Consider the following 18,255-nt stretch of genomic DNA (forward strand, 5'->3'; position numbering starts at 1 on the left):
GAGAGTCTTGGAAGAAGGGACTGCAGGGTGTCCTGTGGTGGAGGCTGAGGCGGGAGAAGCACAGCTGTTGATGGACTGGACTCTGGGTTCTCCCGCATTTTCCAGAATTTTCTGGAAATTGCCTGGAGTCTGTAAGAGACTGGGCAGCCTGGCACACGATCACACGCTGGGATGCTCGCACTGGAGATGCAGTGAATGCCCAAACGCCTTCCAGGGATGGGCTACGATGCGGTCAGATGTCTGTTCCTGTTTCCACGTTTCTCTGCAGTCCTGGGGTTGAATCCCCGGGCTGTGCACTGAGTTACACCCCAGCACCTCTTTCCTGAAACGGGATCTCACTAAATTGCTAAGTGGCCCAGGCTGGGTTCAAACTTGCACTCCTCCTGCCTCAGCTTCCCAGAAAGCTGAGATTATGGGTGTGACCCATCACACCATCTTCATGATTGCTGCTGACTCCCCCTGAAACAGGTGGAACTGTAGTACGCCAAGTCCTCCCCCCTCCGACTCACATGTAACTTACCACATCTCAAGGTTCTACTGCTGTCTCGGTGCTGGGGCGCGAGCCCAGCTTTGAGCATGCAAAGCAAGAGTTCTGCCCTTAGCTGTACTCCAGTCCCTAACTTTTATATTTTAAAATTCTACTTCTATGTTTTTAAACTATACTCAACTCTCCGCAGTTTCAATAGTGCCCAATAATGTTTCTTTTTATTTCCATTTGTAAAATCATTTTTCATGTAGGGTATATAATGTAAAAAGTTCTTTTCTCCCCAGTACTGGGGATTGAACCTAAGGCCTTTACACTGACCAACATCTCTGGCTCCTTTTTACTTTTTATTCTGAGATAGGGTCGTGCTAGGTTTCAAACTCCTGATTCTCCTGCCTCAGCTTCCCAGAGTGCTGGGATTACAGATGTGCTTCACCACGCCTGGCACACCTCCTGGCATTGAATGAAAAAGAGCCCTCGTCTTCTTTCGCTGTTACAGATTCTGCTAACTTATTTTCAGCTGTGTAGCTATTTCTTCTAGTGTTAGCATCCCTACTTCTGAATGACACTTTTTAATTTTATTTTTATTTCCTGACTTGGACATTTTCAATACCTGGTCACTTCCTCATGTAAAAGATTGAGTGTCCTTCCATAGACGCTCACACCCCACTCCCCAGAGCACTGCCCTGACCTTTGTAACCACTGTGGTGGGGTGGCTTTGGCTGCAGCCCGGGCTGTGGCCCCAACTCTGTACTTGAGCCTGCAGATGCCCACAGGTCCTTAACTCAGGGCTTGAGCTTGGTGTCTGCACAGATGGCAAAAGGGAGCCTGAGCTGCCATGGGTGGAGCTGCCTAGGGATGTCTGCCTGCTCTGCCAGGCCTGGTGCTCACAGCAGGGCCAGCTGCAGCAACTCTGGGGACAGCAATCTTGGAGGGTGAGCCAGCAGCCAGCCAGTGCAGGGATCAGCTGGCGGGAGCAGGAGGCTGCTACACAGGGGCATGTCCACACATGGGAGGCCCAGGGCTGTCCACACAGCATCCCAGTTCATGTCGCATGGAAATGGGGGACCAGCAGACCCCTGCGTTCACTCCCCAGGAACTGTGGCAGGATCCCTGTGACAGTCTGCGGGGCCTTGGACCCGGACCCCCAGACGCTGGAGCTGTGCCTGCGGTGTGTTCTCCGGGAGTGGTTTTTCCTCCGGCTTCTCTGGGCTCCAACCTCGTGGCCGGCTGTGCTTTGTCCTCTTTGCCTCAAGAACAGCCCGCAAAACCTCTGCGGAGTGCAGCCCTCAGCCATCCATCTCTGCGTCTCTGGGCAACACTCAAGGACTGCAGCCTTACCCGGTGACAGCTCTGTGTGGGCTCGTGACCGTGCTGCCCCAGGGGCCAGCGGTGTCCTCTGCCTCTGAGGGCGGGAGGACATGGTGCTTGGTAGCCTGGTCCCGATACTCTGCACAAACTTGGGTTCCTGGCGCACAGGGAGCCGGCAGCCTGGCTGATTTACCATGCGGCAGCCTGGCTGATTTACCACGCAGAGCCAAGGGGGACCCCACCTGTGGCACCTTCAGGCACTCACGCACGGCCTGCGGGGAGACAGTACTTTTCTTTTTCTTCGTCGTCGTCTTCTTCTTCTTCTTCTTCTTCTTCTTCTTCTCCTTCTCCTTCTTCTTCTCCTTCTTCTTTTTTTTTTTTTTGTGGTCTTTTTCGTTTTTATCGGTACCAGGGATCAAACTCACGACTGACTGCCTGCTTGCAAGGCAGGCGCTTATGCCGCTGAGCTAAATCCCCAGCCCCATCTTTCTTCTTTTTTTTGTACTAGAAATAGAACTCAGGACCTTGCGCTTGCCAGGCAGGCGCTGTGCTGCCGGCTCCGTCTTGACCCTAAGAACAGCAGCGTCCTGCGGTCACTGCCTGCGCCCCCCCCAGACCTCCCAAATTCGCATGGGCGGTGCCCTGGCCGGGCTGCTGCAGTACCTGCAGGACGATGCGGCCGAAGGCATTCTTCAGCAGCGCCACGGCGTCCGCGTGCGACCTCCCGTCCAGGGGCTGCCCGTTGATGCTCACAATGCGGTCTCCGACCTGGGGACGCGGAGGAGACTCACAGTCATGGTGCTCACGCACACCCGAGCGCCCCGCGTCCCACCGGCCACCGTGATGGCACCGCGTCCCCGCGGAGTGTACATGTGCGAGAACGACACCCCGGGGCGCCAGGGAGGGCGCCCAGCGGTCAGTTTCTGCTTTGCATTCCACTGGCCTGGCGGAAGAGCGAAGCTGAAACACCGTAAACTTCTTTTGGTCGGGTGGTTGGGGGCGTGCAGGGGCTCTGATTTTACCAAGGGGTGACAGCCACTTCTTTCCACAGAAGCTGGGGTGCGAGCGAGCGCGTTTGCAGCCCCGAGCCCCTCGAGCCTCCAGCTCCACATGAGGCCCCGCAGCCCCCCCCCCCCCCCCGCCCCCGACTTACTTTGAGCCTCCGCGTCCGCGCGGCCACCCCGTTGGCCTGGATCATGGCAATGAAGACCGGAACGTCCCCCAGGGGGCTGCCCTTGCCACCTGCTATGCTGATCCCCAGCGCATCGCTGTGCTCCTAGGGGACATGGAGGCCTTTGTGTTAATAATCAGCACCTGCTGGGGTCACAGATACTGCCATGTGGACACTGAGGAGCCGGGTGGGTGGACACCTGGGCTCTGCTCGGGTGCTGGGCAGCGCCAGTTCTGGAGAAGCCGCTGCCCCAGTACCCTTGCCACGTGCCACGTGGGGAGATGCTTGAGGCCTCATGGAGAGGACTGGAGCTGGGCGTGATGGCGCACGCCTGGCGCGCTCATGGGACAGGTGGCTACGGCTTGTCTGCAGGGCACCCATGTGTGTGTGGTGGTGAGGTGAGCTCTGCCCTTGGCCTGCTGGGACCGCAGGGGACAGGGAGACACAGGAGCCTTAACCCTCAGCTGAACCGAGCAGGAAAAGGTAAGATTAGGTGTCATCATAACCTGGGGTGTAAGCTGGCTTCAAGCATCCTTTGGGGTTCCTTGGGGCATCCCTCACTGCACCGTTGGTCATTTACTCCCTGTCAAGGGCTCTGGGCAGCCCCTTTGGTAAGACACTGGGGACAAAAAGACCAGCAGAGTCCGGTGTGACCACAGGGACAGCTGTGCTTTCATCCTCACGCCCAGTAGAGGGGCTTGGGTCAGGGCAGAGACTGTAACACGCACTCATGCTCAGCCACATGCTCACCCTCGCACATGCATACTTGTGGGCGCGCGCACACACACACACACACACACACACACACACACACACACAGGCACACGATGGGGAGGATAGGATGCACCAAGTACTTTGAAGCAGTGGTCCCCTCATGCTCCACCGAGCGCTCGCACCTGATTCCGCTGCCGCATTCTTTGGTGCCTTGAAAGCCCGCACCCCAGAGACCACGCTAGGAAAGCAGAATCCTCTGCAAACCAGCACATACACAGCAGAGCTCGAAGCTGGAACTCACCCTGATGATCTCCACCGTTCTGGGCTCTGCGTCTGCACCTGTGGACAGAGCGGCCGTGAGCCTCTTGGCTCCGGGACCCAGCCTGCCTCGCCCTCAGGCCTGTCACAGAGGCTGAGCATAGGCTGTGACCCAGGGCTTGGAGGGGCCATGATCAGCACTTCCTGTTCTGGTCTCTGCCCCCATCAAAGCCACTCTCTGCCCGGCGAGAGGCTCTGAGCAACCTGCCCCAGCCTCCTCTGGACTTAGGGCCCATCTAGACCAAGGTGGTCCTGTGAACTCCTCCCCATCCCACTGTGGTCTCCTGTGACCTGGGACAGGCGCCCTTCCCTCCTGTTCAGGCCTCTCAGAAGCTCACTGGGCTCGGCAGGCCACACTCATGGGCTTAAAGCCACCAGAGTGGAAGGACAGCAAGTTTGGCTGGATGTGGCCGGTACCTGGGCTCCTCTCCAGAGGACCTGTAGCTCTTCGGGCTCCAACCAGGTTCTGAAGGCCAGCGAGGACTGGGGCCAAAGCGGTTGGGCAGCTGCCATGGGCGCCACGTGGGTCCTCCTGGAAGGCAGGACCCACAGTCACTGTGTGTGCAGAATTCGTGGGCCCCAGAACCCCGCTGTCACTGGGGTGCCAGGTGTGGGGCCCCCGACCACATCACCGAAGGTGCTGAGGAGGCCAAGGAGGAGACCCAGATGGCCAGGCAGGGCTCAGTGGCCTCCACTCTCACAAGGGACAAGGATACCAAGGGACCACACGTCCCTCCCTGCTGGCCCAGGGCGCTGGCCATGGCTGTGGAGCATGGTGGCCTGGGGTCACTCGGCACTGCCCGGGCCCCCATGCCAGCTGGCACCCAGCTTGCTAAGATAAACACAAGAAACCTTGGATGACAGCATCTAGAGCAGTCACAGAGGATCGCAGCAAACATGGTAGGAGGCTTTTTAGGGATATGCTGCTTTTTAGTCTCAAAACTTTCCTAGCATCAGTAATAAGTTAACCCAAGCCTCTAATCTGTTACTTGACCTCTCCTTCATCTAAATGCACATCTGCGGTCTACCGTGTGTGTGAGTGTGTGAGAGCGGTCACTGCCCATTACACTTTGCACAGCGAGAAGCCCTCTGACAGTGTCACCAACGAGGAATCTGTGCTTTTCCCAGGTTACCAAGGCTACACCAACCCGCTTCTGAATTGGAAGCCATGTCTAGGGTCACTCTTACTCCAGGTGTCTCAATTCAGTGCACGTCTCTAACTCTATGCTGCAAGTCATGCACTAGTCTGCCCTTCCTCAAGACTCCCTCAACCTTGTTCCTCTTTTCTGTGGCATGAGATGGAACTCAGGGCGCTGCACAGGCTAACTGAGGCTCCACTGGGGAGCCCTGGCCGCGGGGTTCTAAACACATGGTGAGGCCGGAGGCCCTGCAGAGGCCCGTCCATGCTGTGGGACTGAGGCTGGAGGTGCGGCAGAGGCCCATCCATGCTGTAGGACTGAGGTTGGAAGTGCCACTGTCCACGCCCTCGGATCCCCAAGGAAGCCCGGCCTGTTTTTCGTATCACAAGCGCTCTGTTTGTCAGTCAAGTCATCGGTTTTCAGAAATTCATCTTGATGAGCACTACAGCCATCAGAACACCTCAGGCCGGACACAGACATCTGAAAGTGTTTAAGGCGGCGCTGAGAGGAGCTGGTCTCTAACCATTGTGACCCAGCTCCTGGAGATGCAGACCCACAGCGGCTGGGAACTGTTGCCTAGGAAGCCCTGCAGCCAGCCCAGGCGTCTTGCTCCTGGTGTGGCCACATTCTGCACGCGGCTTCCTGTCCCTACCAGGGCCGTTCCACTCCCAGATGCGAGCAAAGGTCGTGAAAGGTGCCCGGAGCAGAGTGCTCTGCCCCAGTGAATCACTCTGTGACTCAGGTGGGGAGTCATGACTGCTCTTAGCCAGGGGCAGCCTCTGTCTCTGCCACACAGCCTGGGCAGGAATCCGACCCTCACTCCGTCCGGGACAGAGCCTGTCTCTGTAGTCGTTGTTTCCAATCCTATCAGTGCAGGCTTCTCTCCTCGGCCTCGTGGGCTGACGCTCCTGGTGTCAGCTGTAGACGGAACATGGGCTGATGGTGAGATTCGTCCCTTCTTTAAAAGGAGCTGAGCTTCCACCCCGTGTGGGAAGACGGGGCTGGCTCTGTCTGCACCTGCACCTGCCCTGTGCACCTCTTGGGGAGCGTCACCCAGGCCTGCCCTGTGCAGCTGTCACCCAGATGTGCCTGGCCTGTACCTTGGCCACCACCCTCCATCTGCAGTGAGCCCATGGGGGCTCCTCAGTGGCCGTCACAGTGGCCTGAAGATCAGGTTCCTCTCCAGCATGGCACCTTGGGCCCTCCAGGCTCAGTGAAGTCAGGGGCCAGGTTCTGCCTGCCTGGGACCCTGCCCAGCGATCCCCCTCATGGGTCCATGGTGGCACTGTGGCTTGGAAGGTTCCTCTGCCACCTGCCATGGACTCCAGAAGCAAATGGGATGAGAAGGGAAGAGAGGCTCCTCAGTTACCATGGCTCTGACTGGGCCCAGCAGCTGCTAGGCGGCGTCAATAACAGCGGCAAGGCTGGGCTGCCGAGGTGTCCGGAGTACCTGGTACCACTGGCTTCGAGTGACTCAGGACGGGGTCCTCAGACAGGCAGACACTGAAAGTCAAATTCTTAACCTCACAACAGAGGCCTGTGCACGACCTGCTGGGAGACGGGGTCGCACATGCTCCTACGGTTGCTTTGTGAACCTCACTGTGCTGAGCAGCAGTGCACACCCCCTCGATGGTGTCGGGCAGAGCCAAAGGCTGTGGGGACACTCTTTGTTTATAAAAAAGTGGTACAGTGGCGTTCATCTGTAATCCTAGCACTACTCGGGAGGCTGAGGCAGGAGGATTATGGCAAGTTGGAGGCCAGCCTGGGTTACAAAGTGAGCTCAAGGCCAGCCTGATCTGCAGAGTGGCACTTATGTTGGCTGCAAGTAAAGGTGACATGTTTGCTCACCCGCACAACATCACCCCCAAGCCTCCCTCCCGAGACCCCGGCGTCCCCTCGGGGAGTAGCCCGAGTCAGCTGCCCAGCCCCACTATACCCTCTCAGATGAACGAGGCTATGTGTGTACGGCGGAGCTCACGGGGCCTAGGAAGACACAGGCGACAGGGAGAGAAGAACCTGGGCTCGGTGCATGACTCCCTCACTTTGGCTTTTATTTCAAACACACAGCACCTGCAGAACCGGCCAGCAGCCAGGCCGGGCCCGGACCCCCCTTCTCTACACGGACAGCCTTTGGGTATGGGGCGGGGAGGGAGCCCTCCTCGGAGCGCCGCCGACAACCTGGCTGTGCCTGGACGTCTTCCTCGAGGAGGTCCAGGCGCTGGCTCGGAGCCTTCCGATCTCCAGCTGCACCAGGCCCTGAGCACACTGGGGAGACAAGAAAGCCGAGAGATGGATGGACGGATGGACGTGGCCTGTGACTCTCGGCCTCAGGCCAGAAAGCACATGGGAGGACTGAGCTATGGAACATCAGGGTGGGTCTCAGCGCCCCCTCCTCCTGTGGGTGCAGCCATGAGTGTGGAATCCCGAAGGAACCCTGAGGCCGGGGACATGGGAGTGGAGGGGATTGACATGTGGGGCCTCCTGCGTCGGAGCAGTGACTTGGCCAGGACATCAGAAGGCCGCAAAGCCCTGATCTCCATGTGCAACACCAGGGCCAGGCCCACAGTCTCTGAGTGGAAGTGGAGCTGGGCAGGTGCTGAAGGGGCCTCCCAAGGGAGAGCACAGCTCTGCGCAGCCCCAGCTCTGCAGGCTCCAAGTGTGCAGGGGTAGGTCTGTGGAGCCCACATGGCCTGGGAGTGCGAGGGGACGGCTCTCGGGACTCACCTTGAGGATGGTGGCAACCGTCTCCTGCGAGGCGCTGCGCATGTCCTCCCCGTTCACGGCCAGGATCTGGTCGCCCTGCGTCAGCCTCCCGTCCAGCTCTGCGGCTCCGCCCTTCACGATGGCGGAGATGAACACCCCATTCCCAGTCCTGCGGGACACAAGGCCATAAGGGCCTTCCCTCCAGAGCGCAGAGGTTTCCAGCCTCCTCCCGTCTTCCCATCTTTCTCGCTGCTAAAGTCTAACTGCATTCACTGGGTTCCCCGAGTGCGTTCCCTCGGCACCCGAGTTACCTGATCCTCTGGCGTGTGCAAACACACGGCCCTGCCCACTGTGTGCTGTGTGTGACCACTGTGTGCTCACACCCCACAGACGCCGCTTTCTCCTCAGCTTCGGTCCCACTGTTTTCACCCCATGTATCTCAGCAACTGCTCCTTTAGCTTGGCTTCATTTTGTTTTCAGGCTAAGTGTGCGAGGCTGAGCTACCGTAGCTCCAACTGACCTTTGTCAGCAGCTGCAGCTGCCTCCTTTTTACAGCTGCATACTATTCTGTGGCTTTCCCTTATTCCTGACTGTTGGGTGTGCAGTATTTCCACTCTAGCTATTGTAGATAGTGGCCACTCAGTATCTGCCACCAGCTGTGCCCCGTACCCTGAGCCCTGCACCCCACTCCCTCTGCCTGGGGCTGGGCGGTGTCCTCCTTACCGCTTCCCCACGATGCTCAGGCCCAGCCCGCGGCCAGCCTTCTTGTGCAAATCCACAGTGAAGACCTCCAGGCTGTCCTCATCCCTGTACTGGGCCGTGTCCCGGAACACCACCAGCTGCACCCGGGCCGGGGTCTGCCGCAGCGCTGTGATGGCCTCCTCGTGGCTGCAGCCCCGAAGGTCCACGCCGTTCACCTGTAAGAGGGGCGTTGAGTGGGCGGTGAGCGGCAGCAACGCCATGACCAAGTCTCCAGTCTGCAGCTGCTCCCCTGGGCAGCTGGGTTCTGTGTGCCTGGGGCTGGCCTGCTGTGGACGCACCCTACTCAGTCCTTAGTGTAAGACAGCTTGAGGGCATGAGTGTGCTGGAAGCAAAGGATTCTGAAGGACTCATGGCATTGTGTCTTTTACTATAGTAATTTTAATTTATTTAATTTTATATAATTTTATTTTATTTTTCAGACGGTCTCACTACATAGTTCCAGCTGGCCTTAAGCTCACGGCAGTGACCCTCCTGCCTCAGCCTCCTGAATGCTGCGATTGCAGGCGTGCACCGCCAGGCCTGCAGCTTTTCAATGTAAACCACCCCGTATGTTTGGATCAGTCCTCACTGATCAGATACTTATGGCAGTTTCTGTCCAACGAGAACATGATACATGTCCTCATCCACCTCAGTCCCCAGATTGGCACCGTGCGGCTCCTGGCTGTTCCCTTAATTCAAAGTGACCAGGGAAGGGAAACCTTTAGAACCCACTCAGGATGTGGAGGCAGCTGGCAGTGTGGCTGAATACCCTCAGGAGAGAGCGCTGTAGAGCTGCTGTGGGACGATGGAGGATGTGGGGACGCAAGGGGGCTGTGAGGGTCTCCCACTGTAATAAAAACACCTTACATGTAAATGGACAGGGAGTCTGCGTGGCCCATCACACGCCAGCACTCTGAAACAGACTCTTCTCTCCCACAGGTAAGCAAACAGAGGCACGAAGAAGTTAAGGCACTTGACCCCGGCTCATGGCCAGCAGGCCATGTCCATCTCTGTGCCAGGCCCCGCGGTCTGTTCTCCCTGGGCTTCAGTGTGGGTCAGAGGCATAGGGTGGGGAGCAGACAGGGTCCCAGGCCAGTCTCAGTGGCCCCAGGGCCACCTTGGCCACCACCCACGGCCTGACTGTCCTGCAGGGGCTGGGCCGTGGGCCTGGGGCTTCAGGAGCAGCCCAGTGCCAGCTTCCTCAGGGGTGACAGGTGCGTGGTAAGGACCAGCACTGAGACACTGCCCAGTGTGCTGGGCTTGGAGTGCAGCACGGTTGCCTTAGAGACTAAAGGGCAGTGGCCGGCCATGCCTTTCCTCGGTCATAACACCCATCCCCAGGGAGGCCAGCACAGCCAGGAGCTGCCTGCAGCTGGTTATTTCCCTGCATTCCAACAGATGGCACAGGAGACCTCTTCTGTCCCTCAACTCGGCCAGACAGGTGGGGAGTTGCCGAGGCCTTGAGGTGGCCTCCGTGCCCCGGATGTCCCTGGGCGGCTCTGTAAAACATCCCTGTGATGGAAGCGCTGTCATTTGACTGACAGGTAAGGGCAGCTGCCACCAGGCCCATTGCGAGCACTCGGCTCCTCCAGCTGGACCAAAGACTTCTGCAAGCAACCATGATGTCCCCTCATTGCCACGTGGGACACTGTGTGTGTTACAGAGGACACCGGCCACAGGGCGGAGCAAAGGTCTCTCCCCTTGGGCAGGATGGACAGGACACAGGGAAGGTGGAGGTGACAGAGCCAGGTCGTCCCCCCATCTCCCCAGTCCCCTCTTCCTATCTCTGCACACCATGGAATGGGGGCAAAGGCGGCAGACAGTGCAAGGGGGACCGGGCCTCATCCAGAACCAGAACAGAGCCCCAGTGCTGCCTGGAGTCGCAGCACTGGCCTTGCATGCCTGAGTGCTTGTGCCTGGGCCTGGAGCCGATCCCTAGGCCCTGGTTTTGTGCAGAGCAGCACCAGCCACCGTGTGGGAGCCAGATGGATGATCACAGGGCGACTTAGGGGCTCTGGTGGTCTAAGTGTGACGACACTGGTGCCGTTTTTAACGTTAAACTATCCATTTAAAAGCAGCATTTAATAGCAGTTGATGAGAAAGCCTGGGGAGGGGAGAAGCAAACTCCTCCCCCACCCCCACCCCGCCCCCATTGCTGGTCACAGGCCGGGGAGCTGCGGATCAGGGCCCTGCACTTTCCCGACCTCGCACTCCTGCCGCCTGGCTGGCTGCGATCACCAAGAGCTTGGGCTCTGTCTGTAGCCAGAGAGCCTCCCCCTCAGCCCCTTCTGGTCTAGGATGTCTGCTCTTGCCTGCCTGGGAGGCCAGAAGGAACCGTGGCAGGGAAGGAGCTGTGGGAGCTTCGAGCCCCACACATGCCTGCCTCTGCCACCTCAGCTTCCCAGTCCAGTCGCTGGTGCCTGAGCTGCCTGGCTTGGCAACTTCTAAAGACTTCAGTGGTTTTGCCGAACAGTTCAGTTTTGTAGAAAGTTTGTGGCGTTCAGCATCCAACCCAGGGCTTCCCTGTGCTACAGCCCAGCCTGACAGCACACCTGCTCCTGGACCTGCAGACCACCCGAGGAGTCACAGGTATGCACCAGGTCCAGTGCACCACCGCAAGGCCTTCCACTCACACAAAGGCTTTGGCGGATTAAGGAAGTACTATTTAAGCTGCCATGAATATCTTTAAAAAGTCAGAATGTATGTTTATAAATACATGTCAGTGTTTTTAGGAGGGAATTTAGGTTTTTTGGAGATGCAAGAAAATCTAGATGCAACGCTGTCTAATCCTGTTGGGTATCAAAATGATGGAACTGTGAACTGTAATAATTTACAATTACAAAAGTTTGAGGTAGGTGTGGTAGCCTAGGCTTGTCATTCTAGTACTTGGGAGGCTGAGGCAGGAGGATGGCCTCGAGTTTAAGGCCAGCTTGAACTACACAGGGAGGCCCTGTCTCAAAAAAACAAAACAAAATTAACTGGCCAAAGAGAATCAAAAGTGCCCCAAACAAGTCATTTACACGTTTTCACAGATATAGGTAATCTGTCATGGGGAACCATGATTTCACGAGGAGAAAAGGAATACTGTGGGGTGCACATTTCGTTAAGAGGGAGGGAAAGCAGCGGGGGGGGGGGTCTGTGCGGAGGGCGGGGGTGAGTGCCAGCCCGCCAAACTCCTGGAGCCACCGTCTCCACCCCCCAGCATCGAGCCCGAGTCATACCTCCAGGATCTGATCTCCGGCCCAAAGCCGCCCGTCCCTGGCTGCTGCGCCCTCCTCATAGACCTCGTGGATGACAATCGCTTCCTGCAAAACACAAGCCGGGTCAGCTTCCGGCCAGCATGGCGGGCGGTGGCCTAATGGGCAGCACACATGGCTGCACCCATGGCGGTCCCTCCCCGAGGAGGTGAGCGAGGCTCCTCTATGGGAACCACCCCACCCCGTCGGGTGGGCTCTGGGACCCCAGGCACCCGGCAGTATGTCTGTGCTCTGTGTAGATATGGACACCGCCATTGATGTGTGCTGAGGAAGCACCGGGCTCTGAGGGACGGGGCCGGCAGAGTGAGCTCAACTCGAGCACTCAGTGTGGCGCCCCCAGTGGAGGCTTCCCTGCCTGGCTCATGGATTTGAAAGCAACCTGCATCCCTGGGTATGAACAATCCCCAGTATTCCCCAAGGGGTGCCATAGGGTGGGGGCGGCCCTGCCTCAGGGGTTCCCACAGAAGTCACCTCCTGGGCCACCACCAATGCCACGAAGTGTCCCCGAAGGACCCAGGTGATGCCCAACCCACTGCAGGGCGACGCATCGCAGGGCTGCTGGGAGCGCTCGCCACTCCTGCCCTTGTGCCAGGCTCGAGGCAGGACCACATGAGCAACTGTTTTGGAGAGCTGCCTAGGAGCCCTGAGAGTGAATGGGCCCTCACAGCGGACAAGGAGGAGTCCCACCCTCATGCAGAGTACAGAGTTGCAGCCTCAAGCTCATGGAAGGTGAGGGGAAACTGTGGGACTCCACAGGGCTGAAAGGGCCCAAGCATCCTGTGTAGAGCAGCAGCCCTTGGGGAGAAGCCGTCTGCGGCTGACAGCCCAACAGCCCCAAGAGCCAGCAGCGGTGCCTGGTCGGCTGTGTCCCAGCCAATGCTGGCAGGCGTCTGTCTGGGCGTCTGCACTGCCCAGAGTCCATGTGGGGCAGGCGCTCCTGGTGGGGACCAGCCATGCGGGCTGTGTGGGGAAACTAAGGTAGGCTCACAAGGTTGGAACCCCAACAACCAGCTCCACAGGCTGGAAGAACCCCCGCACTGACTGAGGGCCACACATGCCTTTTACTGAGCTTGGTCCTCAGGGCACTCTCCCCAACTCAACCCAACCCCCCTCCCCAACCCGCCCTCTGCAGGTGGTGGTGGCCGGGATTTTGCTCCTCAGGCACTGAGGTAATGGGTGGGCTCCCACGTGTCAGTGCCCTGAGTAGGAAGGGCAGGGAACTTGAGGAAGTAGGAAGCACCAGGGAACTTGAGTAGGGGAGCATAGAAGAGGGGTGCTTTCTTTCTTTCTTTTTTGGTCTTTTTCATTTTTTATCAGTACCAGGGATCGAACTCATGACCGCCTGCTTGCAAGGCAGGCGCTTATGCCGCTGAGCTAAATCTCCAGCCCCAAGGGAGTGCTTTCAAACACAGACCACAGCCAGAGTCGTGGCTCCCACCCGTGCTGCTTCCTCCCAACCAGTGGTTCAGACTCGTGTCACCGGGTCCTTTTGCAGCTGAGTAAAGGGGGAACTCTCAGGTTTGTGGGCTGGAGTGACTCTGAGCAGCTTCCAAAGCAGAGAAGTGGGGCTCAGCTCAGCTCAGCTCCTGCTCAGCAGCTGTTTCGCACACTTGCCCAGGTTTACTGCGCTCTTGTGGAAGCTAACTTGAGGTTTTCCACCCGGCAGGGACTCCGTGGCACCGCTGAAGTCACAGCACAAACCTCGAGGCCACACCTTGATCACTTTAGAGCACAGGAAACGGCAGGCGACTGAGGGGTGCAGACCCGTGCCAGGTGTAGGGTGCAGAGCTCCTGCACTTGCTCTTCTTCCCCTTCGTCTGTTCAGCCCCTCCCTGCTGTGCATGCTGTTCACTGGGTGACTGCCCACAAGGGAGGACAGGAAGCTGGCCTCGCCCTCACACAAGTAACAGGCCAGCAGGCAAACTAAAGAGCTGTCGGACCATGAATGCGGGTTCAGCGTGCTGATGAATATGCGGAGCTGGGGCTGGATCACAAATAACAAGGCTGGCTGGCTCCCTCCCCACGCAGTGGCTCTCATGGGACACAAGAGCATCCGGGAAGGAGCTGCTCATTCGGGGCTGCTGCGCACAGGATCCCTGGCTCCCCTGGGGCAGCACAGGGGTGCAGCTCAGGCGCCAAGGCAAAGAACTGGGTTAGGTTGCTGGGAACTTTTCAAGTCCTGGTCTCCTAACCAAAATGGCCAGGCTGGATTTCAGAGGCGGGGGGCGTCTCCTGCTCACAGCCCTCCGCCTCCTACCCACGCCTGAAACACCTTACATCAGGAAAACTGCTTCAGCCCACAGCAGTAGGCAACATAAAAAGGGCCAAGCCCAGGAAGAACTGGGCAGCTGGCAAACTCATTGTGCGTGCGTGCGTGCGTCTGTGTGTGTGTGTTGGAGGCAGCGTCATGCTATGTGGCCTAGGCTGACCTGGAACTCATGACCCTCCTGCCTCAGTCTCGTGACTGCTGTGGTTACAGGTTTTGTGTACCATGTCCATCTTTCATCGTGTTATTTAAAGGATTCAAATCTTTTTAAATGCATTTATTTATTTAACTCTGGTTTTATTAATTATCTCTTACTACTATTTTGTTGTTACTGTTTTTTGAGATAAGGTCTTGCTGTGAAGTTCAGCCTTGAACTCACTGTGTAGCCCAGGCTGGCCTTGAACTCATGGTGATCTTCCTGCCTCGCCTCCTAAGTGCTGGGAATACAGGTGTGTGTTATCACGCCTGGCTAAGTATTTATTTTAAAGTGTAGGTGACAGAGGCACAGGTAACAATCCCAGATACAGTACTCACTAAAGACAGCCTCCTGCACCTGTCTCTCCGCTACTTTGGGTCCCTATCTAGAGACAGTCTCGACATCTCTCATAAATTCTGAAGACAAGAATGGTCTGTGCCTGAAGGCCACGCCCTCTTCTCTCTGCTGCTTCCAGGTTTTGTAAGTCCTGCTCCAGTCCCCAAGCACTGGCCCATGTTGCAGCAGGCCTGTGACATGGGGTGACCACATGGCGAGGCCCCAGCGTGGACCATGTGGCTTTTGGGACCATAGCAGAGATGATTCCTAGAACCACAGCACATAGGTGTCAAGCAGCACCTCCAAAAGTCTGCTGCAGAAGCAGCGGAGGGGGAGTCCAAGTATCTTAACACGCAGTCACAGCATGAGAAGAGGGTGCTGGGCACCCAGAGTCGGACTCCTGAGTATGCTCAGGCCCTGAGCAACAGGTGATGTCAGCAGGGGACCTGCTGGCTCCTGGCATGAAGCTCAGAGCAGCACCACTGTGTGTGTGTGTGTGTGCACGCATGCACACACAGGTGTGTTTTAACATGATTGACTGTGTAAGCAATTCTGGAGCACTTGCTCGGGTCATAAACCCTCACACCTCTTTACAGGTCTCTAAAAACTGCAGCCACAAAACACCTAGTGTGAGAGCCGCCACGAATGTATGAAAACGCCTTGTGCCTCAAAGTGTGAAAAGCTTTCCCTTGTGAAGCTCAGAAATGAAAACTCTGCATTTCCTTAACACGAGATTCCCCTGCCAAGTCTGATTTAATGCAGGGTTGGCACTCATCGACATGAATATGATTTTTCATGCTGAAATAGATTTATCTAAGGAAGTGGGTGATACTGGCGTTGTATTTTTAAGTCCCCTAGCCCCACCTGGTCCTTCTGGATTTAAATTTGACTCTGCTTGCAGTGTCTTTGCTTACGTGACCACAACTATGCAAGTCTGCAGATTCAGAGGTGCCAGGGTTAGCATTCTTCCAGTGTGATTCACAGGCCTGTTGCCAACTCTGCTTTGATTTTAGAATAAAGCTAAGGTAAGGAGATGTTTTGTATAAAAATCTCTGCCCTAAGAATAACAACAAAAGGATCTGGTTTGGGGGATGGCACGGCAAAGCGAACTGTGGCCTCCACTCGAGGGCTGTACAAAGCTCTCTTGAGGTGGAACAGCAGAAAGAATGCCTCATCCAATTTGCAACAGCTTTCTGCTTGCTGGTGAGGGTGCAGGGTTACAGCAGGCTGCTTCGGCACAGGACAAAGGTCATGTGCACCTTCCCCGAGATGGCTTGCTGTGTGCCTGCCATGAGCCCCTGTTCCGGGAGGGTGGGCTAAGCCAGAGCTGCCTGCAGAGCGGCACGGTGCTGTGAGAGCGGATGACACTGCTGTTCCAGCCGGGACAGGGCAGCTGAACGTAGAGACACATGTGAGGCATAGGGATGCCCTGGGACACAGGAGGGCACCCAGGTGGCAGGGCCAGGAAGTCCGCACACATGCTGAGGTAGGTCGCCGTGTGTTAAGATTCAGGAGGTGATGGGGGCCCCAGGACCTCCTTGGGCCGGAAGAGGACACAGAGGGAGCGGGAGCTTTCCAGGGAAGCTGACGCCTTTTCTTTTTCTTTTCTCTGCCACCCCTTTGCCACCTTGGAGTCAGCCACACACAGACTGAAACCATGAGCCAAAAGCCCTCTTGTTCTGTACGTTGCAGGTCCCGGATTAAGTGCCTAGGACTGGTGTCAGTGCCAGGTGAGGGGGCTGTGGCTGCACTGGGTGGCTCGGGAGACTCTGGGACTGGTGTGCAGGAGGCACTGCGGAAGGTTTGGGGTCGCAGGCGGGGGCGGGGGGGGAGCAGCGTAGATGCTGAGAGCTCAGCTTGATCAGAGGCTCTGGCCAGAGGTTGGGAGAGCAGAATGCTGATAAGAAGGCAGTGACAAAGGCCTGGCTGAGTTCAGCTGGGACAAAGAGCTGATTCACACTGGACTCCTCAGGTCGTGCACATCACACACCGGCAGTGTATCTGTCTACCTTTCACTCATGTCTCGAGACTTTATGGGAGACTGAGGTCAATTAATTTGGGGTGAAATTTGCAAGGTACCATTAGCTAGGTCTACAACAAGAATCAAGAACAACCCATGCAGCTGAGTAATTGTGAGTTTTGAGTTTTACTGGAAATGAAGCTCCTGTACAGTTGGGCCATGCATAGTTGGAGCAGCAGAGAATTTATGTGCTGAGAAGATTAGCAATAAAAAGAAACCAAGGTCTTTATTTACAGCCTTATAAAGGATGCTTTGAGGACACAGGAGGAATCCAAAAGACCCCGCCGTTCCCTCTGCAGACTCAGGGGTGGGAAAGGGAAAGCCTGCAGAGGACAGAGCCACAGGGTGCGCTGTGAGGAAAGGAACCTGGCTTCCTAGGGTTCTGCTCCCGACGCGCAGCCAGCCAGGCACTCAGGGGCCTGCATGGCCACAGAGCAAGAGGCCTTGCTGTGCTGGAGCTCAGCTAGCCTTGACATCGTCCATGCTTTACAGGTGTGCCAGATGAGACACAGGAAGAGGGTCTGGGAAGCCAGGCAGTGTCTCCAAGGGCCGTGTGTGAAGCTGTGAGGGCGAAGCCAGAAGTGCAGTGGAGACCCCAGGAAGCCGAAGCCAGGGACATGAAGAACCTGGGGCAGCCACAAGGCGTGAGCAAAGCCAGCCCAAGAGAGAAGCCATGAGAGTGGCCACCTGGGCAGTGCTGGAGGCTGGAGCCCACATCTTCCCCAGCCTGCCCTGGGTGCGGACCCAGAGCTGCGGGATTCTGGTCTTGCTTTGCCTCCATTCCTTTCCATTCCCCTAGTTCTCCCTTTTTGAAGGGAAAGATCTATCCTGTGCCATTCATTGTATGTTGGAAGTGTCTAACTTTCTTTTTAATTTTTTCAGGGCCTCACAGCTAAGAACTTGCCTTAAATCTCTGTGAGGGGGAGACTTTGGGTTTAGCTTTTGAGAAATGCTGAAATCATAAGGACTTTGGAAATCCCACAGATGGCTAACTAATGCATTTTGCATAGAGAGGTGCATGTCTTTTGGGGGCCAATGTTATGGTCTAGCTCCAGATGCCTCTCAAACTCTCATGTACTCATGGTGGGAGGGTGCTCTAGGAAGGGCTGGGATTATGGGGTGGTACAGGAGACCTCCTGGTGGGAGGTGGGGCCTGGCTGAAGAGACAGTCCCTGGGCATGGCCTGGAAGGTCCCTCTCTTTTCCTGGCTCCTTCCCTGAATCTACTCTCTGCTTCTGGACAGGACACGACCAGCGTTCCTCTGCCAGACCTTCCACCATGCCACTTCTGCCTGGCACTGGCCCACCATGCAGGGACTAACACTTCTAGTAAACTTCTCATTTAAGTTGTGGGTTTGGGTATTTGGTCCCAGTGGCAAGGAAAGTTGACTGAGTAAGGCTGCTTTCTTTTCTTTCTCTTGAGGTGCTGGGGACTGAACCCAAGGTCTTTGCAGTGAGCTCTATTCCCACTGCTTAATTTGTCTTTTGAGGCAGGGTGGTTTCAATAAGCTGTCTAGGTTGGACTCAAATTTGTGATCCTCCTGCCTCAGCCTCCCAGAGTGCAGGTATTACAGGTGGGTGCCACCATGCCTGGCTGGGA

The 18,255-nt window shown here is 56.8% G+C and overlaps 1 protein-coding gene and 1 long non-coding RNA gene across 6 annotated transcripts in view; one reads left to right on the forward strand and one right to left on the reverse strand.

Annotated features, from left to right (window-relative positions):
• The window catches only part of Patj (PATJ crumbs cell polarity complex component), a 198,154-nt gene that overhangs the window by 6,416 nt on the left and 173,483 nt on the right, over positions 1 to 18,255 (reverse strand). For 4 of the 5 annotated variants that reach the window (XM_063259666.1, XM_063259667.1, XM_063259664.1 and 1 more), the window contains 8 exons: positions 11,803 to 11,886; positions 8,564 to 8,757; positions 7,862 to 8,009; positions 7,316 to 7,402; positions 4,416 to 4,530; positions 3,982 to 4,019; positions 2,949 to 3,071; positions 2,459 to 2,563 (listed from right to left, as the gene is read on the reverse strand). In XM_063259666.1, the coding sequence (XP_063115736.1) occupies positions 2,459 to 2,563; positions 2,949 to 3,071; positions 3,982 to 4,019; positions 4,416 to 4,530; positions 7,316 to 7,402; positions 7,862 to 8,009; positions 8,564 to 8,757; positions 11,803 to 11,886 (894 nt within the window). Of the gene's footprint in view, positions 1 to 2,458; positions 2,564 to 2,948; positions 3,072 to 3,981; positions 4,020 to 4,415; positions 4,531 to 6,528; positions 6,641 to 7,315; positions 7,403 to 7,861; positions 8,010 to 8,563; positions 8,758 to 11,802; positions 11,887 to 18,255 lie in introns of those variants that run through there. The other variant, XM_063259668.1, reaches the window with a different exon arrangement.
• Positions 15,558 to 17,665, forward strand: LOC134478394 (uncharacterized). Its single transcript, XR_010051013.1, has 3 exons — positions 15,558 to 15,661; positions 16,275 to 16,366; positions 17,149 to 17,665. It is a non-coding gene; the product is annotated as an uncharacterized LOC134478394 (long non-coding RNA).

Source organism: Cavia porcellus, unplaced genomic scaffold (genome assembly GCF_034190915.1).
Source record: "Cavia porcellus strain 051 isolate PalLab524CR breed Dunkin Hartley unplaced genomic scaffold, mCavPor4.1 scaffold_1, whole genome shotgun sequence".
NCBI lineage: Eukaryota > Metazoa > Chordata > Mammalia > Rodentia > Caviidae > Cavia > Cavia porcellus.